Below are 18020 nucleotides of genomic sequence, written 5' to 3'. Positions count from 1 at the left end.
TATTAAAGATGGCTGGGTGTTATCCACTGTGGTATTAAAGATGGCTGGGTGTTACCCACTGTGGTATTAAAGATGGCTGGGTGTTACCCACTGTGGTATTAAAGATGGCTGGGTGTTATCCACTGTGGTATTAAAGATGGCTGGGTGTTATCCACTGTGGTATTAAAGATGGCTGGGTGTTATCCACTGTGGTATTAAAGATGGCTGGGTGTTATCCACTGTGGTATTAAAGATGGCTGGGTGTTATCCACTGTGGTATTAAAGATGGCTGGGTGTTATGACTGTATAGTATTATGATGGCTGGGTGTTATAATGACTGTATAGTATTATGATGGCTGGGTGTTATAATGACTGTATAGCATTACGATGGCTGGGTGTTATAATGACTGTATAGCATTACGATGGCTGGGTGTTATAATGACTGTATAGTATTATGATGGCTGGGTGTTATAATGACTGTATAGCATTACGATGGCTGGGTGTCATAATGACTGTATAGCATTAAGATGGCTGGGTGTTATAATGACTGTATAGCATTAAGATGGCTGGGTGTTATCCACTGTGGTATTACGATCCTCTATACATCTACAGCTTACGGACTTAGTTATTGGTCTTCAAAATCCGTCTTCAAAGTTCCAAGCAACTTGACACTCAGTGGGGGAGTGCTTGAGTTAGTTGTGTGTAGATAGTCTGTAGATTTTTTTTTTTTTTTATTTTACCTTTATTTAACTAGGCAAGTCAGTTAAGAACAAATTCTTATTTTCAATGACGGCCTAGGAACAGTGGGGTTAACTGCCTGTTCAGGGACAGAACTACCCATCCCGGATCCGGGAGCGTTGTCATCAACTACAGTAATTATTATAACGCAACGGACAAAAAATATTTTCTAGAAAATATTCATATTCATGAAATATAGTGAAACAGAGCTTAGCCTTTTGTTAATCACCCTGTCATCTCAGATTTTGAAATGATGCTTTACAGCCAAAGCAAGACAAGCATTTGTGTAAGTTTATCGATAGCCTAGCATAGCATTATGCCTAGCTAACAGCAGGCAACCTGGTCACGAAAATCAGAAAAGCAATCAAATTAAACCGTTTACCTTTGATGAGCTTCGGATGTTTTCACTCACGAGACTCCCAGTTAGATAGCAAATGTTCCTTTTTTCCCCAAAATATTATTTTTGTAGCCGAAATAGCTCCGTTTGTTCTTCACTTTTGGCTGAGAAATCGACGGGAAATTGCGGTCACGAAAACGCCAAATTAGCTCCATAATATCGACAGAAACATGGCAAACGTTGTTTATAATCAATCTTCAAGGTGTTTTTCAAATATCTATTCGATAATATATCCACCGGGACAATTGGTTTTTCAGTAGGAGGGAAAGGAAAAATGGCTACCTCTGTCTATTACGCAAGAATTACGCTGAGAGCCCTCAGCCGGACACTTACGCAATGTAGTCGCTTACGCTCAATCTTCAACATAAAGGCGTGAAACTACGTCAAAATGCTGTAGACATTTTGGGGAATACGTAGAAAAAAGGAATCTGGTCAATAGGGACGCATCGGAACGCAGAGTTTTCAAAACATGAGTCACTTCCCTATTGGATTTTTCTCAGGCTTTCGCCTGCAATATAAGTTATGTTATACTCACAGACAATATTTTTACAGTTTTGGAAACTTTAGAGTGTTTTCTATCCTAAGCTGTCAATTATATGCATATTCTAGCATCTTGTCCTGACAAAATTGTCCGTTTACTTTGGGAATGTTATTTTTCCAAAAATGAAAATAGTGCCCCCTAGATTCAACAGGTTATTATGAACAAATTCTTATTTTCAATGACAGCCTAGAAACGGTGGGTTAATTACCTGTTCAGGGGCAGAACGACAGATTTGTACCTTGTCAGCTCGGGGATTTGCAACCTTAGGGTTACGCTCTAACCACTAGGCTACCCTGCCGCCCGGACTTACACTATTTCTACAAAGTGTTTGAGTCGGTAAGCTCTGAACCCAGGAAGATATACGCTCTAATAGAATGCTCAGGAAGATATACGCTCTCTCCCCTGAATGAACGTTACTTTGACTGTTTAGCTAATTCCTTGTTCACGAAGAGATAGCGAGAGTGTTGTTCTCCTTGACCTCTGACCCCTCCTAGAGTTCCTGCTCCTGGAAAATGTGGTCCATCACTTCAGCTACCCGTGCATCCTGGACCTGAAGATGGGCACGCGGCAGCATGGGGATGATGCCTCGGAGGAGAAGGCAGCCAGGCAGATGAAGAAGTGTGAACAGAGCACCTCCGCCACGCTGGGGGTGCGAGTCTGTGGAATGCAGGTGAGGCCTACTTGTTTGTTTACCATTTGTTAATATTGATGTTTTTCCACTAAAGGCTTTCAGACAGCTGAAGCAAACACCCACATTTTCTTCAGGAAATTGTGACCTTCTGTTAAACTTTATTTCACATCTCATTGAGGTTAGGAGACGTCTTATGCAAGGGATACCAAGCCAAGAAGTCATGTCAACGAACAATCATGCTCCCTAACATTCAATGGATGCATTATGCTTAAAATATGTACCATCAATTATATACAGTGGGGCAAAAAGTATTTAGTCAGCCACCAATTGTGCAAGTTCTCCCACTTAAAAAGATGAGAGAGGCCTGTAATTTTCATCATAGGTACACTTCAACTATGACAGACAAAATTCCAAAAATCACATTGTAGGATTTTTAATGAATTTATTTGCAAATTTTGGTGGAAAATAAGTATTTGGTCAATAACAAAAGTTTATCTCAATACTTTGTTATATACCCATTGTTGGCAATGACAGAGGTCAAACGTTTTCTGTAAGTCTTCACAAGGTTTTCACACACTGTTGCTGGTATTTTGGCCCATTCCTCCATGCAGATCTCCTCTAGAGAAGTGATGTTTTGGGGCTGTTGCTGGGCAACACGGACTTTCAACTCCCTCCAAAGATTTTCTATGGGGTTGAGATCTGGAGACTGGCTAGGCCACTCCAGGACCTTGAAATGCGAGTTGAGTTTTTACCAAAAAGTTCGATTTTGTTTTCATCTGACCATATGACATTCTCCCATTCTTCTTCTGAATCATCCAAATGCTCTCTAGCAAAATTCAGACGGGCCTGGACATGTACTGGCTTAAGCAGGGGGACACGTCTGGCACTGCAGGATTTGAGTCCCTGGTGGCGTAGTGTGTTACTGATGGTAGGCTTTGTTACTTTGGTCCCTGTGCAGCTCATTCACTAGGTCCCCCCGTGTGGTTCTGGGATTTTTGCTCACCGTTCTTATGATCATTTTGACCCCACGGGGTGAGATCTTGCGTGGAGCCCCAGATCGAGGGAGATTATCAGTGGTCTTGTATGTCTTCCATTTCCTAATAATTGCTCCCACAGTTGATTTCTTCAAACCAAGTTGCAGATTCAGTCTTCCCAGCCTGGTGCAGGTCTACAATTTTGTTTCTGGTGTCCTTTGACAGCTCTTTGGTCTTGGCCATAGTGGAGTTTGGAGTGTGACTGTTTGAGGTTGTGGACAGGTGTCTTTTATACTGATAACAAGTTCAAACAGGTGCCATTAATACAGGTAACGAGTGGAGGACAGAGGAGCCTCTTAAAGAAGTTGTTACAGGTCTGTCAGAGCCAGAAATCTTGCTTGTTTGTAGGTGACCAAATACTTATTTTCCACCATAATTTGCAAATAAATTCATAAAAAATCCTACAATGTGATTTTCTGTACATATGATGAAAATTACAGGCCTCTCTCATCTTTTTAAGTGGGAGAACTTGCACAATTGGTGGCTGACTAAATACTTTTTTTGCCCCGCTGTATTAGCAGTATTTCTAATAGCTTTCTTGATTTGTCTGTTCTGGAGCTTGATGTATTGATTGGAGAAGGATGCTGAGGGAGCATGATTGTCTCTAGACACAGTAGCTCCTACTACGCCATAGATTCTGAGGTTCTCTCTAGACACAGTAGCTCCTACTACGCCATAGATTCTGAGGTTCTCTCTAGACACAGTAGCTTCGACTACACCATAGATTCTGAGGTTCTCTCTAGACACAGTAGCTCCTACTATGCCGTAGATTCTGAGGTTCTCTAGACACAGTAGCTCCTACTATGCCGTAGATTCTGAGGTTCTCTAGACAGTAGCTCCTACTACGCTGTAGATTCTGAGGTTCTCTCTAGACAGTAGCTCCTACTACGCCATAGATTCTGAGGTTCTCTCTAGACAGTAGCTCCTACTACGCTGTAGATTCTCAGGTTCTCTCTAGACAGTAGCTCCTACTACGCCATAGATTCTGAGGTTCTCTCTAGACAGTAGCTCCTAGACAGTACGCTATGCCATAGATTCTGAGGTTCTCTCTAGACAGTAGCTCCTACTATGCCATAGATTCTGAGGTTCTCTCTAGACAGTAGCTCCTACTACGCTGTAGATTCTCAGGTTCTCTCTAGACAGTAGCTCCTACTATGCCGTAGATTCTGAGGTTCTCTAGACAGTAGCTCCTACTACGCTGTAGATTCTGAGGTTCTCTCTAGACAGTAGCTCCTACTATGCCATAGATTCTGAGGTTCTCTCTAGACAGTAGCTCCTACTACGCCATAGATTCTGAGGTTCTCTCTAGACAGTAGCTCCTACTACGCTGTAGATTCTGAGGTTCTCTCTAGACAGTTCTCCTACTAGACAGATTCTGAGGTTCTCTAGACAGTAGCCCCTACTACGCTGTAGATTCTGAGGTTCTCTCTAGACAGTAGCTCCTACTATGCCATAGATTCTAGAGCAGAGAGAACCTTCGTAGACAGTAGGAGCTACTGAGGTTCTCTCTAGACAGTAGCTCCTACTACGCTGTAGATTCTGAGGTTCTCTCTAGACAGTAGCTCCTACTACGCCATAGATTCTGAGGTTCTCTCTAGACAGTAGCTCCTACTACGCTGTAGATTCTGAGGTTCTCTCTAGACAGTAGCTCCTACTACGCCATAGATTCTGAGGTTCTCCCTAGACACAGTAGCTCCTACTACGCCATAGATTCTGAGGTTCTCTCTAGACACAGTAGCTCCTACTACGCCATAGATTCTTTACTTGCGTCTCTATATTTCTCCTAACACCTATGGTTCAGACAAAAACCCCATAGCAAGAACCAGAGCAGGACAGAAGGGAGAATGGTGAATGTCCTATCAACTGGAATGGAATAGATGCTTTATCGTCCATTCGATTGGAATTTAAATGAATCTTTCACCTTTATTCCAACACTCCCAGACACACGTTTAAAAGCAACACATTCATTACAGAGGGACGGCTGGCGTGACTGACTGTCTGTTTGCAATGTAGAGCCTAGAACAGCAGCGTAGACAGGACAATGGCCACAGCATTTATCCCCCATCCAGCTTCAAAAGGCCTTCTCTCCTCCTCCTCCATTTATACTGTGATAAATCAGATGGATGATTCACCAGTGTTCTCATCTCTTTTATGTCCTCTCTGTCTGTCTGTTTTAATGGTAGAGGTCGAACCTCTCGGTCTGTCTGTTTTAGACAGAGAGGTTCGACCTCTACCATTAAAACAGACAGACAGAGAGGTTCGACCTCTACCATTGTCTGTTTTAATGGTAGAGGTCGAACCTCTCTTTCTGTCTGTTTTAATGGTAGAGGTCTAACCTCTCTGTCTGTCTCTCTGTCTGTTTTAATGGTAGAGGTCTAACCTCTCTTTCTGTCTGTTTTAATGGTAGAGGTCTAACCTCTCTTTCTGTCTGTTTTAATGGTAGAGGTCTAACCTCTCTCTCTGTTTTAATGGTAGAGGTCGAACCTCTCTTTCTGTCTGTTTTAATGGTAGAGGTCGAACCTCTCTTTCTGTCTGTTTTAATGGTAGAGGTCGAACCTCTCTTTCTGTCTGTTTTAATGGTAGAGGTCTAACCTCTCTGTCTGTCTCTCTGTCTGTTTTAATGGTAGAGGTCTAACCTCTCTTTCTGTCTGTTTTAATGGTAGAGGTCGAACCTGTCTGTCTGTTTTAATGGTAGAACCTCTGTCTGTGTTAAACCTCTCTTTCTGTCTGTTTTAATGGTAGAGGTCTAACCTCTCTGTCTGTCTGTTTTAATGGTAGAGGCCTGTCCTCTCTGTCTGTTTTAATGGTAGAGGTCTAACCTCTCTTTCTGTTTTAATGGTGTTTTCTGTCTGTTTTAATGGTAGAGGTCTAACCTCTCTGTCTGTTTTAATGGTAGAGGTCTCTGTCTGTTTTAATGGTAGAGGTCGAACCTCTCTGTCTGTTTTAATGGTAGAGGTCGAACCTGTCTGTCTGTTTTAATGGTAGAGGTCTAACCTGTCTGTCTGTCTGTTTTAATGGTAGAGGTCGAACCTCTCTTTCTGTCTGTTTTAATGGTAGAGGTCTAACCTCTCTTTCTGTCTGTTTTAATGGTAGAGGTCTAACCTCTCTGTCTGTTTTAATGGTAGAGGTCTAACCTCTCTGTCTGTCTGTTTTAATGGTAGAGGTCGAACCTCTCTGTCTGTCTGTTTTAATGGTAGAGGTCGAACCTCTCTCTGTTTTAATGGTAGAGGTCGAACCTCTCTGTCTGTCTGTTTTAATGGTAGAGGTCTAACCTCTCTCTCTGTTTTAATGGTAGAGGTCGAACCTCTCTGTCTGTCTGTTTTAATTGTAGAGGTCTAACCTCTCTCTGTTTTAATGGTAGAGGTCGAACCTCTCTTTCTGTCTGTTTTAATGGTAGAGGTCTAACCTCTCTGTCTGTCTGTCTGTCTGTCTGTTTTAATGGTAGAGGTCTAACCTCTCTGTCTGTCTGTTTTAATGGTAGAGGTCTAACCTCTCTGTCTGTCTGTTTTAATGGTAGAGGTCTAACCTCTCTCTCTGTTTTAATGGTAGAGGTCGAACCTCTCTGTCTGTCTGTTTTAATGGTAGAGTTCGAACCTCTCTGTCTGTTTTAATGGTCGAGGTCTAACCTCTCTGTCTGTTTTAATGGTAGAGATCTAACCTCTCTGTCTGTTTTAATGGTCGAGGTCTAACCTCTCTGTCTGTTTTAATGGTAGAGGTCGAACCTCTCTGTCTGTTTTAATGGTAGAGGTCGAACCTGTCTGTCTGTTTTAATGGTAGAGGTCTAACCTGTCTGTCTGTTTTAATGGTAGAGGTCGAACCTCTCTTTCTGTCTGTTTTAATGGTAGAGGTCTAACCTCTCTGTCTGTCTGTTTTAATGGTAGAGGTCTAACCTCTCTGTCTGTCTGTTTTAATGGTAGAGGTCTAACCTCTCTGTCTGTCTGTTTTAATGGTAGAGGTCTAACCTCTCTGTCTGTCTGTTTTAATGGTAGAGGTCGAACCTCTCTGTCTGTTTTAATGGTAGAGGTCGAACCTCTCTGTCTGTTTTAATGGTAGAGGTCGAACCTCTCTGTCTGTTTTAATGGTAGAGGTCGAACCTCTCTGTCTGTTTTAATGGTAGAGGTCGAACCTCTCTGTCTGTTTTAATGGTAGAGGTCGAACCTGTCTGTCTGTTTTAATGGTAGAGGTCTAACCTCTCTGTGTCTGTTTTAATGGTTTAGAACCTCTCTAACCTCTCTGTCTGTCTTTTTAATGGTAGAGGTCTAACCTCTCTGTCTGTTTTAATGGTAGAGGTCTAACCTCTCTGTCTGTCTGTTTTAATGGTAGAGGTCTAACCTCTCTGTCTGTTTTAATGGTCGAGGTCTAACCTCTCTGTCTGTTTTAATGGTAGAGATCTAACCTCTCTGTCTGTTTTAATGGTCGAGGTCTAACCTCTCTGTCTGTTTTAATGGTAGAGGTCTAACCTCTCTGTCTGTTTTAATGGTAGAGGTCTAACCTCTCTGTCTGTTTTAATGGTAGAGGTCTAACCTCTCTGTCTGTTTTAATGGTAGAGGTCTAACCTCTCTGTCTGTTTTAATGGTCGAGGTCTAACCTCTATTTGTCTGTTTTAATGTATTTTATTTATTTTTATTTGACCTTTATTTAACCAGGTAGGCTAGTTGAGAACACCTTTATTTAACCAGGTAGGCTAGTTGAGAACAAGTTCTCATTTACAGAACAAGATAAAGCAAAGCAGTTCGACACAAACAACAACACAGAGTTGCACATGGAAACAAACAAAACATAGTCAATAATATAGTAGGAAAGAAAGTCTATGTACAGTGACATGCAAATTAGATTAGATAAGACAACAAATAGGCCATGGCGGCGAAGTAAATTACAAAATAGCAATTAAACACTGGAATGTTAGATGTGCAGAAGATGAATTTGCAAGTAGAGATACTGGCATGCAAAGGAGCAAGATGCATATTAAATACAGTATGGGGTTGAGGTAGTTGTATAGGCTGTTTACAGATGGGCTATGTTCAGGTGCAGTGATCTGTGAGCTGCTCTGACAGCTGGTGCTTAACCTCTTGCTCCTACCTGACACGCAGGCTTCCCATCTAGACATCTGGAAATGCAAATGCACTACGCTAAATGCTAATAGTACTAGTTAAAACTCAAACGTTCATTAAAATACACATGCAGGGTAGTGAATTAAAGCTACACTCGTTGTGAATCCAGGCAACAAGTCAGATTTTTAAAATGCTTTTCGGCGAAAGCATGAGAAGCTATTATCTGATAGCATGTAACACCCCAAAAGACCCGCAGGGGACATAAACAAAATAATTAGCATAGTCGGCGCTACACTAAACGCACCAATCAAATATAAAACATTCATTACCTTTGACCATCTTCTTTGTTGGCACTCCTAGATGTCCCATAAACATCACTATTGGGTCTTTTTTTTGTTTAAATCGGTCCATATATAGCCTAGATATCAATCTATGAAGACTGTAATCAAGGAAAAAAACATTGTTTTATAACGCAACGTCATTTTTTTAAATTAAAAAAGTCGACGATAAACTTTCACAAAACACTTCGAAATACTTTTGTAATGTAACTTTAGGTATTAGTAAACGTTAATAAGCGATCAAATTGATCACGAGGCGATGTATATTCTATAGCTGTACGTCTGGAAATAATGTCCGGGTAAATCTCAACCAAAATATCCGGTCAGAGACCGGAAGAAAGGCAATGCCTTGCGTATTTTTGAACCAAGAAACAAAGACTAGGCAAATGACAAGACTCTAGACATCGTGTGGAAGCACGATATAGGTATTGCAACCTCAGCCCCATTAAATGTGGTTCACCTTTATCAATGGGTTCAAGTCGCGCATGGATATATTTTTCCATTTTCAGTGATCAGATTTTCCTGCACTTTTCGATGAAACGCACGTTCTGTTATAGTCACAGCCGTGATTTAACCAGTTTTATAAACGTCTGAGTGTTTTCTATCCACACATACTAATCATATGCATATACTATATTCCTGGCATGAGTAGCAGGGCGCTGAAATGTTGCGCGATTTTTAACAGAATGTTCGAAAAAGTAAGCCCTAAGCTTAAGTGGTTAAAGTTAGTGAGGGAGATATGAGTCTCCAGCTTCAGTGATTTATTTTTTGCAGTTCGTTCCAGTCATTGGCAGCAGAGAACTGGAAGGAAAGGTGGCCAAAGGAGGAATTGGCTTTGGGGGTGACCAGTGAGATATACCTGCTGGAGTGCGTGCTACGGGTGGGTCTTGCTATGGTGACCAGTGAGCTGAGATAAGGTGACCTAGAGCCAGTGGGTTTGACGACGAGTATGAAGCGAGGGCCAACCAACGAGAGCGTACAGGTCTCAGTGGTGGGTAGTATATGGGGCTTTGGTGACAAAACGGATGGCACTGTGATAGACTGCTTCCAATTTGTTGAGTATAGTGTTGGGGGCTATTTTGTAAATGACATCGCCGAAGTCGAGCATCGGTAGGATGGTCAGTTTTACGAGGGTAAGTTTGGCAGCATGAGTGAAGGATGCTTTGTTGCGATATTGGAAGCCGATTCTAGAATTAATTTTGGATTGGAGATGCTTAATGTGAGTCTGGAAGTAGAGTTTACAGTCTAACCAGACACCCAGGTATTTGTAGTTGTCCACGTATTCTAAGTCAGAGCTGTCCAGAGTAGTGATGCTGGACGGGCGAGCAGGTGCAGGCAGTGATCGATTGAGTAGCATGCATTTAGTTTTACTAGCATTTAAGAGCAGTTGGAGGCCACGGAAGGAGAGTTGTATGGCATTGAAGCTCGTTTGGAGGTTGGTTAACACAGTGTCCAAAGAAGGGCCAGAAGTATACAGAATGGTGACGTCTGCGTAGAGGTGGATCAGATAATCACCAGCAGCAAGAACAACGTCATCGATGTATACAGAGAAGAGAGCCGGCCCGAGAATTGAACCCTGTGGCACCCCCTATAGAGACTGCCAGAGGTCCAGACAACAGGCCCTCCGATTTGACACACCAAACTCTATCAGAGAAGTAGTTGGTGAACCAGGCGAGGCAGTATTTTGAGAAATCAAGGCTGTCGAGTCTGCCAATAAGAATGTGGTGATTGAGAGAGTCGAAAGCCTTGGCCAGGTCGATGAATTCAGCTGCACAGTAATGTCTCTTATCGATGGCGGTTATGATGTCGTTTAGAACCTTGAGCGAGGCTGAGGTGCACCCATGACCAGCTCTGAAACCAGATTGCATTGCAGAGAAGGTATGGTGGGATTCGAAATGGGGGGTAATCTGTTTGTTAACTTGGATTTCAAATACCTTAGAAAGGCAGGGTAGAATAGATATAGGTCTGTAGCAGTTTGGGTCTAGAGTGTCTGCCTTTGAAGAGGGGGATGACTGTGGCAGCCTTCCAATCTATGTGAATCTCAGACAATACGAAAGAGATGTTGAACAGGCTAGTAATAGGGGTTGCAACAATTTCGGCAGATCATTTTAGAAAGAGAGGGTCCAGATTGTCTAGCCCGGCTGAATTGTAGGGGTCCAGATTTTGCAGCTCTTTCAGAACATCAGCTATCTGGATTTGGGTGAAGGAGAAATGGGGTTTGTCTTGGGCGAGTTGCTGTGGGGAGTGTAGGGCTGTTGACTGGGGTAGGGGTAGCCAGGTGGAAAGCATGGCCAGCTGTAGAAAAATGCTTATTGAAATTCTCAATTATAGTGGATTATAGTGTAGGCTTACATTCCATGAGACTTTTGAAGAAAAGAAACATGCAGGGCGTGACATGTTTGTCCTTCAGACAAGGTGATTGAATGTTGTACAAAATCAAATGCATTTTTCCCATTCCATGATTACAGAGAATTAGACACATGATGCTACCCTCTGCCTATTAGCTACTTAGGTTATTCAATCCTGTCTCAAAATAAAACACGCAAGCTCTTTACCTGACTCGCTTTTCAATTAAACGGTTTGTGCTCTTGTAGGAAGCAATCACTCCCATTGCTGATTAGATTATCTATAACTGGGCTAATAACTCACTAACTAGCAACGGATATGAACAAAATGTGCACACATGGCTACATGCAGCTCTCTCTTTGATCTCAAAACAAGCACAACTACTCATCTGATCACGACCACTCATGCTGTAAACACAGTCCAGTTCATCTAGTCACGACCACTCATACTGTAAACACAGTCCAGTTCATCTACTCACGACTCCTCATGCTGTTAACACAGTCCAGTTCATCTACTCACGACGACTCATGCTGTAAACACAGTCCAGTTCATCTACTCACGACCACTCATGCTGTAAACACAGTCCAGTTCATCTACTCACGACCACTCATGCTGTAAACACAGTCCAGTTCATCTACTCACGACCGCTCATGCTGTAAACACAGTCCAGTTCATCTACTCACGACCGCTCATGCTGTAAACACAGTCCAGTTCATCTACTCACGACCGCTCATGCTGTAAACACAGTCCAGTTCATCTAGTCACGACCACTCATGCTCTGAACACAGTCCTCCAGTTCATCTAGTCACGACCACTCATGCTGTAAACACAGTCCAGTTCATCTGCTCACTCATGTTGTAAACACAGTCCAGTTCATCTACTCACGACCACTCATGCTGTAAACACAGTCCAGTTCATCTACTCACGACTCCTCATGCTATAAACACAGTCCAGTTCATCTACTCACGACCGCTCATGTTGTAAACACAGTCCAGTTCATCTAGTCAAGACCACTCATGCTGTAAACACAGTCCAGTTCATCTACTCACGACCACTCATGCTGTAAACACAGTCCAGTTCATCTACTCACGACCGCTCATGCTGTAAACACAGTCCAGTTCATCTACTCACGACCACTCATGCTGTAAACACAGTCCAGTTCATCTACTCACGACCACTCATGCTGTAAACACAGTCCAGTTCATCTAGTCACGACCACTCATGCTGTAAACACAGTCCAGTTCATCTAGTCACGACCACTCATGCTGTAAACACAGTCCAGTTCATCTACTCACTCATGTTGTAAACACAGTCCAGTTCATCTACTCACGACCACTCATGCTGTAAACACAGTCCAGTTCATCTACTCACTCATGCTGTAAACACAGTCCAGTTCATCTACTCACTCATGTTGTAAACACAGTCCAGTTCATCTACTCACTCATGTTGTAAACACAGTCCAGTTCATCTACTCACGACCACTCATGCTGTAAACACAGTCCAGTTCATCTACTCACGACCACTCATGCTGTAAACACAGTCCAGTTCATCTAGTCAAGACCACTCATGCTGTAAACACAGTCCAGTTCATCTACTCACGACCGCTCATGCTGTAAACACAGTCCAGTTCATCTACTCACGACCGCTCATGCTGTAAACACAGTCCAGTTCATCTACTCACGACCGCTCATGCTGTAAACACAGTCCAGTTCATCTACTCACGACCGCTCATGCTGTAAACACAGTCCAGTTCATCTACTCACGACCGCTCATGCTGTAAACACAGTCCAGTTCATCTCCTCACGACCGCTCATGCTGTAAACACAGTCCAGTTCATCTACTCACGACTCCTCATGCTATAAACACAGTCCAGTTCATCTACTCACGACCGCTCATGTTGTAAACACAGTCCAGTTCATCTAGTCAAGACCACTCATGTTGTAAACACAGTCCAGTTCATCTACTCACGACCGCTCATGCTGTAAACACAGTCCAGTTCATCTACTCACGACCGCTCATGCTGTAAACACAGTCCAGTTCATCTACTCACGACCGCTCATGCTGTAAACACAGTCCAGTTCATCTACTCACGACCGCTCATGCTGTAAACACAGTCCAGTTCATCTACTCACGACCGCTCATGCTGTAAACACAGTCCAGTTCATCTACTCACGACCACTCATGCTGTAAACACAGTCCAGTTCATCTACTCACGACTCCTCATGCTATAAACACAGTCCAGTTCATCTACTCACGACCGCTCATGTTGTAAACACAGTCCAGTTCATCTAGTCAAGACCACTCATGTTGTAAACACAGTCCAGTTCATCTACTCACGACCACTCATGCTGTAAACACAGTCCAGTTCATCTACTCACGACTCCTCATGCTGTAAACACAGTCCAGTTCATCTACTCACGACCACTCATGCTGTAAACACAGTCCAGTTCATCTACTCACGACCACTCATGTTGTAAACACAGTCCAGTTCAAAGTAAATGGCACAGATCCATTTTGACAATGGTCAATTTGCATATAGGCCTACTGCAGCGCTGATTGGTTAGCTGCACTGTGTAGTGTAATGGGCCAGGTTCTGTGGTCCACATGTAACCTCTTTTCTTTCTGTGGTTCTATGGTCCAGGTGTATCCTCTAATCTCTATGTTCTATGGTCCAGGTGTAACCTCTAATCTCTGTGTTCTATGGTCCAGGTGTAACCTCTTTTCTTTCTGTGGTTCTATGGTCCAGGTGTATCCTCTAATCTCGATGTTCTATGGTCCAGGTGTAACCTCTAATCTCTGTGTTCTATGGTCCAGGTGTATCCTCTAATCTCTATGTTCTATGGTCCAGGTGTAACCTCTTTTCTTTCTGTGGTTCTATGGTCCAGGTGTATCCTCTAATCTCTATGTTCTATGGTCCAGGTGTATCCTCTAATCTCTGTTCTATGGTCCAGGTGTAACCTCTAATCTCTGTGTTCTATGGTCCAGGTGTACCAGATGGATACGGGCCACTATCTGTGCAGGAACAAGTACTACGGCCGCAGCCTGTCCATCGAGGGCTTCCGCCACGCCCTCCACCAATACCTGCACAACGGGGCGTCGCTCAGGAAGGACCTGTTTGACCCCATGCTGTGTAAACTACGCAGCCTGAAGGCCGTTCTGGAGAAACAGACCACCTACCGCTTCTATTCCTCCTCCCTGCTCATCATCTATGAGGGGAAGGAGCCTGAGCTGGCCCACGTCTGGCAGAAAGCACCACGGCTTGTACCACAGCCAGCCGCTGAGATGCCCTCAGAGAAGGAGGAGGTGGTGCTGGTCAACCCAGGAGTAGGAACGGGTGTCCAGGGACCGGGTTTAGTATTGGGTCTCCAAACGGTCCAGAGACCGACCGAAGAACCCCTCCAGCTCCCCCAGGCTCTCCTACCACCACCATACTGCCCCCCCACCCCTCCACAGCCACAGCAGCCTCCCTCGGACCCTCACGACCCCCCTCGTCTTCCACCCCGCCCCTCCAGCCCCAGCATCAGTGTGGACGTCCGCATGATAGACTTTGCCCACAGCACCTTCAAAGGTTTCCGTGACGACCAGACGGTGCACGACGGGCCGGACCGAGGCTACGTGTTTGGATTGGAGAGCCTCATCAAGATCCTGGAGGGCATAAGGGAGGAGAACCTGTAGCGGTAGAACCTGGGACTGACACATAGGATGTGTCTCAAATGGTATCCCCCATTCCCTTTATAGTGCACTACTTTAGACCAGGGCCCACAGGTCTCTTTGAACAGGGCCCACTTGGCTCTTTGACCAGGGCCCCCTTGGCTCTTTGACCAGGGCCCACAGGGCTCTTTGACCAGGGCCCACAGGGCTCTTTGACCAGGGCCCACTTGGCTCTTTGACCAGGGCCCACAGGGCTCTTTGACCAGGGCCCACTTGGCTCTTTGACCAGGGCCCACAGGGCTCTTTGACCAGGGCCCACAGGGCTCGGGTCAAAATAAGTGCACTATGTAGGGAATAGGGTGCCATTTGGGACGCATCGATGGCCATCTTTCAGGAGAAGAGAACCTGTAGCTGTAACCTGACACATCTTCATCCTGCGTCTTCAGATCTCTCCACCCTCCTCATCCTCCTCCTCTCCCTAAGTGCTACTACCCTGTCCTTCATGATTATATTTCGACAAAGAAAGAAAAGCTCAGAATTAATATGAAACGAGAAGAACCTGAGTGATGGAGTGGAAGGCTACTGTCTTGACTGTAAAGGTTAAAGGTCATGACCGTAAAGGTTATAGGTCGTGACCGTAGGCTGTAAAGGTCACTCTGACTGTTGTGCTCCTTCTAGGGTTGACTCATGAGAAACGTACAGGGAGCATCTACAGTCCTGTTATATCCTCTCTGCTAGGGTTGACTCATGAGAAACGTACAGGGAGCATCTACAGTCCTGTTATATCCTCTCTGCTAGGGTTGACTCATGGGAAACGTACAGGGAGCATCTACAGTCCTGTTATATCCTCTCTGCTAGGGTAGACTCATGGGAAACGTACAGGGAGCATCTACAGTCCTGTTATATCCTCTCTGCTAGGGTTGACTCATGGGAAACGTACAGGGAGCATCTACAGTCCTGTTATATCCTCTCTGCTAGGGTTGACTCATGGGAAACGTACAGGGAGCATCTACAGTCCTGTTATATCCTCTCTGCTAGGGTTGACTCATGAGAAACGTGCAGGAGCATCTACAGTCCTGTTATATCCTCTCTGCTAGGGTTGACTCATGAGAAACGTACAGGGAGCATCTACAGTCCTGTTATATCCTCTCTGCTAGGGTTGACTCATGAGAAACGTACAGGGAGCATCTACAGTCCTGTTATATCCTCTCTGCTAGGGTTGACTCATGGGAAACGTACAGGGAGCATCTACAGTCCTGTTATATATTTGAACCCCGGTCTGCTACTCTCTCACCACCGATACACAGTGAACCCTTGGTCCTCCATTTTAACTAACACATGTAGCAGAAAGTTAGTAAGAGATTGTCCACTCTTCCTCCACCACTCTCTTCCTCTTCTGTGTCCTCCCTTTGTCCCCCAGCCTACTCACCGTGGAGTGAGAGGCAGTCATTTGGGTTAGGATGTTTCTCTGTGTAGATTGGTTGTAGAATGTTGCACTGTAGCCATAAATCATAACAGTTCATGTGGATAATTTTTTTGCCCCTCTGCTGTTAGAGATGAGAGCTTTTACTGTAAAACAAAGAAGAGCAGCTTGCTCTGGCAGGATGCAGGTCTGGTCTTTTTTTTTCAGTTGAATATCACTGATAGGTGTGTGCACACTTTCTGGTAACGTTCCCCAAATGTGTAAAGAACAGGAAGGCCCTCACACTGTTGATGCTCCACACGTTTCAATCCGACAGCAACAACGTTTTTAAGGACGTGCGTATGACCACACAACCTTTCTAACAAATACAAATAAATGTTCCCCAAATTCCCAGGTTTTATCGAGAAACCCCAGTTGGAAGGTTCCCAGAATCATGGATGGCGTAAAGCAGGAAATCCGGAATCCTTCTATCAATAGTTCTGGAAAAACCTATGGGTTTTTTGGGGGGGGGAGTTACCAGAACTTTGCAACCATACTCTGACTAAAAGCACTACTGTGCTATAGTATTTTATCTTTAAGTCAATCTATGCTCTAATTCTACACAAGCACACAAACTGACTTTTTAGACGTTGCCAGAATTATAAAACCACTTATTACTAATGCAGTCAGATTAGCTCAACATAGCAAAACTGTTGAATGACTGACTTAAGGTTTAGAGATGTATCTACTACATTCTATTCGGTTCTAGAACCAATTCTATTCGGTTCTAGAACCAATTCTATTCGGTTCTACAACCAATTCTATTCGGTTCTACAACCAATTCTATTCGGTTCTACAACCAATTCTATTCGGTTCTACAACCAATTCTATTCGGTTCTAGAACCAATTCTATTCGGTTCTAGAACCAATTCTATTCGGTTCTAGAACCAATTCTATCCGGTTCTACAACCAATTCTATTCGGTTCTACAACCAATTCTATTCGGTTCTACAACCAATTCTATTCGGTTCTACAACCAATTCTATTCGGTTCTACAACCAATTCTATTCGGTTCTACAACCAATTCTATTCGGTTCTAGAACCAATTCTATTCGGTTCTACAACCAATTCTATTCGGTTCTACAACCAATTCTATTCGGTTCTATTTGTGTTTCCATTTGTGCTCCCTTGTTTCTGGATATTGTCATTCATGGAGAAAATAGTTTCCAGTATCAGTCTCCTACACAACTATTTAAAAAAGCCAAGTCACTCTCCTCCACAACTATTTAAAAAAGCCAAGTCACTCTCCTACACAACTATTTAAAAAAGCCAAGTCACTCTCCTCCACAACTATTTAAAAAAGTTGTGTTGTCGTCTGCTGACACCGAGAGTTCCAAACTCATTCTTATTTATTGAATACATTTTTTCCCTTTATACTCTTATTAATATGGATAAAAATATGCTAATGGCATTTCCACCTAGTTGGTGAAGGAAGACCTTTCTATCAGTCTACTTGGCTTAGTAATGTGTTACTGTCCAGAAATACATTTCCACCTAGTTGATGAAGGAAGACCTTTCTATCAGTCTACTTGGCTTAGTAATGTGTTACTGTCCAGAAATACATTTCCACCTAGTTGATGAAGGAAGACCTTTCTATCAGTCTACTTGGCTTAGTAATGTGTTACTGTCCAGAAATACATTTCCACCTAGTTGATGAAGGAAGACCTTTCTATCAGTCTACTTGGCTTAGTAATGTGTTACTGTCCAGAAATACATTTCCACCTAGTTGATGAAGGAAGACCTTTCTATCAGTCTACTTGGCTTAGTAATGTGTTACTGTCCAGAAATACATTTCCACCTAGTTGATGAAGGAAGACCTTTCTATCAGTCTACTTGGCTTAGTAATGTGTTAC

General features: G+C 43.6%; 1 protein-coding gene across 1 annotated transcript in view; it reads left to right on the top strand.

The window, feature by feature from the left end:
* The window catches only part of LOC115142373 (inositol hexakisphosphate kinase 1), a 53624-nt gene extending 37861 nt beyond the window's left edge, over positions 1-15763 (top strand). The window contains exons 4-5 of the mRNA XM_029681760.2: positions 2150-2325; positions 14041-15763. Of these exons, the coding sequence (XP_029537620.2) occupies positions 2150-2325; positions 14041-14730 (866 nt within the window). The 3' untranslated portion in view covers positions 14731-15763. The remainder of the gene's footprint in view (positions 1-2149; positions 2326-14040) is intronic.
* Positions 15764-18020: the final 2257 nt, after the last annotated feature.

This window comes from Oncorhynchus nerka, linkage group LG15, assembly GCF_034236695.1.
Source record: "Oncorhynchus nerka isolate Pitt River linkage group LG15, Oner_Uvic_2.0, whole genome shotgun sequence".
Classification (NCBI taxonomy): Eukaryota; Metazoa; Chordata; class Actinopteri; order Salmoniformes; family Salmonidae; genus Oncorhynchus; species Oncorhynchus nerka.
The sequence above is the reverse complement of the archived record's forward strand: the minus strand, read 5'-3'. Positions and strand labels throughout refer to the sequence as shown.